This window comes from Phoxinus phoxinus, assembly GCF_949152265.1.
Source record: "Phoxinus phoxinus genome assembly, chromosome: 23".
NCBI lineage: Eukaryota > Metazoa > Chordata > Actinopteri > Cypriniformes > Leuciscidae > Phoxinus > Phoxinus phoxinus.
In genome coordinates, this window is record NC_136898.1 from 18,871,212 (window position 1) to 18,879,528 (window position 8,317).

The 8,317-nt window shown below is 39.7% G+C and overlaps 1 protein-coding gene across 1 annotated transcript; it reads right to left on the minus strand.

Annotated features, from left to right (window-relative positions):
* Nucleotides 1–38: 38 nt before the first annotated feature.
* LOC306991191 (AP-4 complex accessory subunit RUSC2) lies at nt 39–7,638 on the minus strand. The gene is made up of 12 exons (XM_079598824.1): nt 7,373–7,638; nt 6,394–6,470; nt 4,990–6,213; nt 4,390–4,813; nt 3,534–4,289; nt 3,249–3,371; nt 2,513–2,589; nt 2,101–2,275; nt 1,885–1,987; nt 1,764–1,810; nt 1,132–1,642; nt 39–1,043 (listed from the first exon to the last, which is right to left on the minus strand). Exons 3-12 carry the CDS (start codon nt 6,163–6,165, stop codon nt 890–892), a joined length of 3,546 nt encoding a protein of 1,181 aa, XP_079454950.1. The 5' UTR covers nt 6,166–6,213; nt 6,394–6,470; nt 7,373–7,638; the 3' UTR covers nt 39–889.
* Nucleotides 7,639–8,317: the final 679 nt, after the last annotated feature.

Genomic DNA, 8,317 nt, shown 5'->3' on the forward strand with positions numbered 1-8,317 from the left:
ATACATACATACAAAAAAAAGCACACAATACAAACATTAATGACTCAACAAATCTTTATTGTCACAAGGTTCCAATCAGGCACAACTTTAATATCAGGAAATAGAAAAAACACTGCTGTTAAAACTCACTCATAATCAAATCTTCCTCTTCAATGAGCTCTTGTTCATCTTTGCTTTACTAACATCAGGGGTCACGCTTGGGCAAATGTAGTCATCCACAAATATCACTACTTAACTAGTCCTGCTGTTAAGTGATCAATAAGTAATATATAGCTACTCAGCATGCATATTTATCAAAGAAAATAGCTAGATTTCATCGTGCAAAAAAATGCAATAAACAAAAAAGTTGTAATTCACTGAATACAAAACAGGAAAACTACAGTATTAGTTTGTCATGAGTATACATTTATACTGTCATGCATGGAAATGGCTGTAATATAAACTACCGGTATTTCGAATAGGCCATAATGGAAATGTACTTCTTTTTTTTTAAAGCCACAGTTCAATAACAGCAGAAATGATGTGTCTAGATGATATGACAGCTAATGACCTGAGACGGAGATAAAGTGCAGGGATTGGTTGGAAAAGACTTCTGGGGACCTCAGTTCCAGTTTTGTGCTTGATTGCTGATAGACAATATACGACTCTGCACAATACTTTGTGTTATAAATTTAATCTAAAAACCTTTATAACATCATGGCTTAAAAGTAAGTGAGTATTTTGATACATTTGAAAGACAAAGCTATAATATAAATTCTCCTGATTGGTAAATCACTATAGCAACATTATCCAGGAACAGATATGGTGCTCTTGCGTTGGGTAAAATCTGGATTAAGATTGGATTTTGGATTAATTGTGCTTTTACTCTGTCTAGCTGAAATCAGACTCCTTATGGGGTCTTAAGAGTTAATATTTCATCTTTATTTGCTGTGTCTCTGTCATGGTCACCACTTGGATGAGCCTCTGGCCATTTCCCTGTCCACACTGACTGTGCTAGCAGATCCACTTTTGATGCCCCAAGCTTCAGCCATTCTGAGGGCCGCCTAGAAGAAGACAAATGTTCTGTCATAAAGGCAACCAGAGTTAACAAAGTGAATTTATCAGAGGTTTTGAGGAATCACAGCTACTGACCTTCTTCTTAGAGATCCACTAATGCTCTTTTGTGCCCTCTGTGGCCCAACTAGGGTTCCAACTCCAGAGCCAAAGAGTCTGGCCCAACGCAGTTCACTGAAGTGTTTGTCCTCCAGAGGACTTGTTGAAGATTGTGGCATCTTGATGTTTTCCATTCCGTTTGCGTCATCTTCTTTCTTCTTTGTTCCACGCTCTGAGGTGGGTGTCTGATTTTGCCAAGATCCGTCAGTTACCCTTCCACTAACATCACTGTGACCTGTTGAGCTTCTGCTGTTTGTCTGGATAGAGCTCATCTGAAGAAACTGAGCTGACTGGGCAAGAAGCCGATGAGGCAGAGGTGCTCCGTGCTTTTTCTTTTCCATACTTTGAGGTTCGGGTGGCAGATGGAGGTCAAAGGGCACCAGGGAGAGTGGCTGCACCAAAAGAAGCAGCTCTTGAAACAGTTGTCCATAAATTGGCCCCTGGGCCAGAGCCAAGAAACCCCATTGGTGATAATGTTCCGTCACAACATCTATGAATTGAGTAGAAAATTTATATTTATTTTAAAAGTATAAAATGTAGTAAGGAATTAAGTATTGTGACGACGGACAATACATTCCTTTATAGTTGTCGCTAAACATCATAATACTTACCTACGCAAGTGTATAAATGATGGATCCAGAATTCCAAAGCACGCAAGCTAAAGAGCAACATGTTCATTAGTTAACTGTACTGTAGCATAACCTTACCAGATGTATTCAGCATTTTACCTACTTTAGCAGATCTATGATGAAGACACTGAGCCGCATGCGACTTGACAACTGGGAACATTTTTTTACCACAGATACCAAGCTGTGAGGCAATCGGGTAGATGAGCCTATGAAGACAGAAACATTTCTTAAGAAAGACTGTCCAATCAGCTTTTTGAGGGCACTTCACTTGGGAATGAAGTTGTTTCATTTGATTATCATGTGACTGACTCCCACAGACCTGGTTGTGCCGTGGCCTCCACGATGTTCCATAGTTTGTTGCGTCGCTTTCCAATAATCAAGTCGAATTTATACGCTTTCAGACCATCTTGAAGGATGTTCTGGATTGCGGGGTAGAGCTGTTTAAGGACAAGGATGCTGATTGTGGTGCACAGTGAACTGTTTCCCAGTCTGATCTAAAAACAAAATGACAAAACAATTTAAGAGATCTGCTTGAGACTTAATCTTCTAAAAGGACTCTGTCTGTACATAAAAATATATTCTAATATATTCTAATTAAAAGTCTAATTAGAAACCATGGGTATTATTCAAAATTTCTGTATTATTTAATGATAAATCTATCCAATATATTTTGCCCCATTTTCCATTTTAGGGTTTTTCTTTTTCTTTTCTTGATAGACTCCTGATAGTACCTTTTCCTCTGGGTCTTGTCTTGAGTTGAAATTAGCTATTATTAGATTCACTGCTAAACTCACAGCTTTCAACATACCTGCAGAAAAACAGAAAGAAATGAGAGGGATGGGAGTGAGTTAGAGATTCAAATTGATTCTGTAAAAAACACATTCTGCTGATAAACAGTGTTTTTGATCCCTCAACATTCGGCCTGATGCTCTGTAAAGGATTTTAAGACTCAATAAATATTTACACAATGCAAATTTTAAATGCTGTATTTTTAGGTAATTTCTCTCAATCCCTCTAAAGGACACGAACAAAATGAAGATACGTGAACCACAATAAAAAAGCAACATATAGTACTACACACATTTCTGTTCACATAGAAACACACATACAAACATGCCGAGTGTGTTAGCCAATCCAAGGCAGTGAGTGTTAAAAGTAGGTCACATTTTCCCCTTCAGGGAAGCAGAGGCAATGCTGCAGAGATCCACTCTGAATATTTCTGTAGCAGAAGGGATTTTTGCCATCAATGGCAGTCATTTGTACTTCAGTGTTTTCGGCATTTGCAATTCCTATGCAGCACAAGCTACTGTAGAAATTTTCATATTCACATAAGTCTCCATACATATCATGGGTACATTGCTATTCTGAATAAAAAACAGAACATTATATATTGATAATTGATAATAATAATCATGTAAGATGGGTGTTTAGTCATAAAAATATATGCAAAAATATTTATCATCTCACTTCTCTTGTGCAGAAGATCAATTGAAAGAATATCTGAAGGGGCTTCTGGGGAAAGGCAGAACTCGTCAGGGGGTCTGTCAGTCATAGAGAATGAGTCACTGTGTTGACGCTCCCTCATAACACCTGCAGAGTTAAGGAAGCATGCATAAAATTTGACTTAAATGCATAACTTCTGCCAGATTGCTTAGTATAAATTTAGGTGCGAAGGTTTTAAGCATTAACATCCACATCAGTACAGTAAGTGAATGGAAACAATAATATGATTTGAGATTCAATGACACTTACAAGGTGTTCTCAATGGCCCAAAGATGTAGTGAGCATTGGTCTTGGCTTCTTTATTGGTGCAAACCTGTGATGCAGCTTCAGTGCCAGGTAGAGAGATGAGGGAGGAGATAGAGGTCAAGGAGGTGACTGATGTAATGGCAGGGGAGGAGCTTTTTTCTAAAGGGTGGGATGCATCCAGAGGACCTGTAGTCTCCTCTATAATTACTGGTGGAGTCTGAGTCTGAACAAGGGGCACCTGCTCGAGAAGACAGTTGTGAGAAGCCTTTTTTCCAGACCAGGATTGATTTTGACTTTGACTTGAGCAGGCCTTTGGACTCTCTTCTGTTTGCTCTGGGCTTTGAGGGTTTCTTGGTCTCATATTTGGACTCATATGTGGATTGCTGTTCATCAAGTCCTGGTGAATAAGCCCTAACATTGTGCTGGGCTGGGTACAATGGGGGCGATTATGTGGCAAAATAGGACTTGATGTGCAGGTGGAACAACTGTCTGAACTGGTCGCTGCCTCCAGGTGAATGTTAGAGTAACTCCCGAGAGGAGAGGGTTGTACATGGTGCGGATGTACCTTGCTTTTGCAAGGAGCTTTGGATGGACCAGCCTTGGTGTACTTGTGGCTCATGTACTGATTGAGAAGAGAACCAAGAGTCTTGCTCTGTTGTTTTCCTGAGGGTGCCTGAAGCACAAAGGGCTGAATGGGTAGAAAGGTGGGCCTTTGTGCTTTTGTGTATCGCACAACTTCTGGGGATGAAGCACATGCACCTGTAGAAGACAAGACATTTTTTTGGAAAATAGTTGTGGTTTTTCTATAAAACAAAGAACTGAATAAACAAAATATTAGAGGCTTTCTAGTTTGTTTTACCTTCTGGATTGGACTGATTACTGCTGTCAGCACTCGTGGACTCTGCTGCCATCTCGGAATCATCCTGTTTCTGAATGGAGGAGAGATTATGGATAAAGTTTGAGCCTGATGGATCCTCTATGGTCTTTTTCATAGATGATTCTTCATTTCCCTTCTTGCATCGGACAATTTCTGCAAAAGAGGTAGCGTGTTTCCTAGATAGAGGTGAAGATGCATTTGTGTCTAAATGGCAGGGACAGCTGTTCTGCAGGGCTCCCAGCTTCTGTAAGGCAGAGCATTTCTGACTGCCAGTCCAGCTCTGAGACTGAGGAGTCTTGATATAATTACAACTTCCATGTTCTCTTGAAGCGGACTGACAAGTTTTTATGTGTGCCATCCTCTCTTTTGTTCCCTTAGATTGGTCCTTATTCTTCCCCTCATCACCCTGGAACAGTTGGAAAATTAGTTTCACTGTTGTGGATATCACTCGGTAGATGTAAATTATTCATAAATCAAACAATTTGGCTATTCAATGACAGTACATTACAACACATTAATACGTTAATCAAACCCTGAAACTAGAAATTTACCATAGGTAGGGTACAATAAGGGCTTAAATACCTGGTGTTCACTTTGGTCAACCTTTGGCTTCTCCTTTTCATCTCGCACTGAATGTCCAAAAAGGAAATATTCTGAAGGTGGAGAACAGCTTCCATGGCTTTGAGTCTCAGAGAAACTGGTCAAAGAGGACCAGGGTGGGCTGGGTGAAGACTGGGATGATAGGTCACATGTCACCAGTTTATAGTAATTCTGGGTGGAACCTGCTAACCGTGCCTGACTCTGCAGACACATGGTTAGGTCAGAAATTTCCATTGATGGGAAACCATCAGAGTTGGATGGATAGATGTTGCAGTTTGGATCACTGCTGTGAGATGACCAGCTTGGCAAAGGGTTTGAACTTTCTTTGAACATTGAACCTGATCCATGAACAGGACTATCTAGGCTAAGTGGAGTTGCAGGAACTGCATTGTTGGTTTTGTTGTATATGGCACTGAAGTTAACTAGTACTCCATCTGAGCTATTACATGAAGAGTCAGTGATATAGTCTGTTTGGTTTTGAGTAAAGGATTCAATAAGATTTTCAGTTGGAGCCCAGCTTCCAGGTTCCTCTAGAGTTTGCTTGCTAAAGTCTTCCACATCACCCCAATCCTGTTCATCACATTCCATTAATACAGGGGTTCCTTTGCTTTCACCGCATGCATCAAGCTCCCTCCCTTGTTCTTTGTTTTCTTTGGCTTGGTTAAACGTATTCATATTACATTGAGTCACATTTCCTTGTAATTGAAGGGATGACCCCTCATAGTACTTATGCAAGTTATCTCCCTCCGAGTCCTCATCCTCTTCATCCTCATTCACTTCTGATTCAGGGATGAAGAGGTTTTGCAATCTGGGATTACCTCTGCGATGGGATGGCTCTTTATTTAGTTGAGGACTGTTTGATGGAGAGTTCTCTGACAAAACACAAAGCATTGGGAACGATTTATATCCTCTAGTATTTTCAGTCCCCTTCCTGTCTGCTGTTTCTGTTGAACTTGACTTCCTTGTGTGGCTTAGCCTGCCATAGTCAAGTGCTTCCCTCGGTAGATCTCCTCTCTCCGGTAGGGATATACTGTGGGTTAAATTCAGAGAGCGTGGCTGCCTAGATGTCTGTACCGCGTTATGTAGGTGCCACCCAACAGACTGGCCATGGATGTGGTACACAATCAGAGTTTCTCCTGACTTTGGGGAGACGTCCATTTTCTAAGCACAGCACTTCAAAGCATCAGTCTTTGCATGGCAGGCTGGCTAAGTGACAAACACAGTGAATGCAAAGCTCAGTGTCTGCATTTTTATTGCTTTCAAGAAAGAATATTAAATGGAGAAAATAGGCATTCAGTGGATTAGCTATAAATCATGACTCAATACTTTATCAAATTTAAAGGGTTAGTTCACCCAAAAATTAAAATCCTGTCATTAATTACTCACCCGCATGTTGTTCCAAACCCGTAAAACTTTTGTTCTTCTTCAGAGGTTAATCCACTGGAGTCACGGTAGTTGCGTTGCTGTCAATGGAAGGACAAAAAGCACTCATTATTCGTCAAAAAGATCTTTATTTGTGTTCCGAAGATGAACGAAAGTCTTACAGGTTTGGAACAATATGAGGGTGAGTAATTAATGACAGAATTCAAATTTTTGGGTGAACTAACCCTTTAAAATCCAATTTTCCATATAAACCAATAAATCACAGAGTTGCTTGGATCTTAATGGGTGTGTCCCAATAACCATATAAGTTTTTTTAATGAGAGTATTTCTAATTACCATAGATTAACTCCACCCACTTTATTACCACTTCACTACTTCATTGCCTTATATATCACAGATCGATCATAAAAACAATGGCAAAAAAACAAGCATTTTCTTCTTTGTGAGAACCATCTATTGAGTTCAGTTGTTTTCATGCTAATTTTATTTTCTATCCCCTAACCCCAAAACGTTATTTATTACGTTTATTCATCTGGATTCCTCACTGGAACCGTTGGCTAGACCCCATATTAAACCTGAACACACACATACACACATTTACTGACACTATATCTAAACAAAGACAGTATAGATTTCTCATGTTGCAATTATAAATCCTACAGACTAACCCTTAAAAAACCTATTGAGATTGTAAAACATCATTATGTAACTTTTGATTCATTAATTATTTTTCCAAATAAGGTCATGTCAGAATGACTCCAAGAGAAAAATGTCAAACTTATGGTGATACTTTTGTCCCCAAATAGCTTAGTAAATTAAACACTGTAATTTATAAGATACTCAACAATATATTTTAGTATTTTAGTTGATAAATTCTTTGACCTCTTTCTTTAAATTCCAGACCTAGAATTCTATGTTTAAGTAACAGTAAATTAGGACCCTGTGGTCAGGCGGTTAGCATGGGTCAACTGCATCAACTCACCCAGCCGTAAAGCTCCATCAATCCGAGAGCCAGCACATAGTCACTCTCATTCTGTCTGCACAGTAACTAGAGCAAACACACTGCATGGTCACAACATAATGCTCTACATCCACTCAGCAGAGACCAAGCCAAGAAAAATAAAACATGGAAAGATAGGAAACGGGCAACGTCCCTCTTCTAGTTCCTCTTTAGTCACACTTCTTTCTGCTCGCTCTGCACTCCTCACAGCTCATCTGTTCCTCATACCTCCCCTCCTCCCCCTGTACAGTGGTTCTGAGCCCCACAGTCCTATAGCAACAGCATCACAGACCCCACTGAGCATGCTCAGTGCTTTGTTGTTGAGGGATCATATTTGAGGGGATGGCAGATTTGCCTCTGCTCTCAGATTGAACACTGACTCATAGAAGACTTTTCTAAAATTGAGATCCTCAATGAGAAACGAATGTTTTAAAAATAAGCAGATCTCTCACATAGAAAATATGATGGTCGTAACGCCATTTCTTTCGAGAGGCTTAAAGGAATAGTCGCCTAGAAAGGAAATTCTGTCATAATTTAGTCACCTTCAATTTATTCCAAACCACTTTCTTTCTACCGTGGAACTGTTGTTTTGAAGACTGTGCTGGTTGCTCTTTTCCATGCAATTACAATGGCGACTGGAGCCTCAAAAAAAGACACAGAAGCATTTTAAAAGTGGTTCTTAAGACTCTTCCAAATTGAAGAACAAGTCATCATTTATTGATAATCTTCCCATCCATTGAGCCGTTAACTGATGCGACAGGAGTTATTTATGAATCTTAAAACATCAATTTTGTGTGAACCAATCTTTTACTATTACATGAAGGAGCTGTTCAGAATTATACTTATCTTTGAGGTAAGTTACAGAAAAAATTGTCTGCCACAATAATCATCTCCTTCTGGTTGTCCTCATCCACCCCACGTCACTAA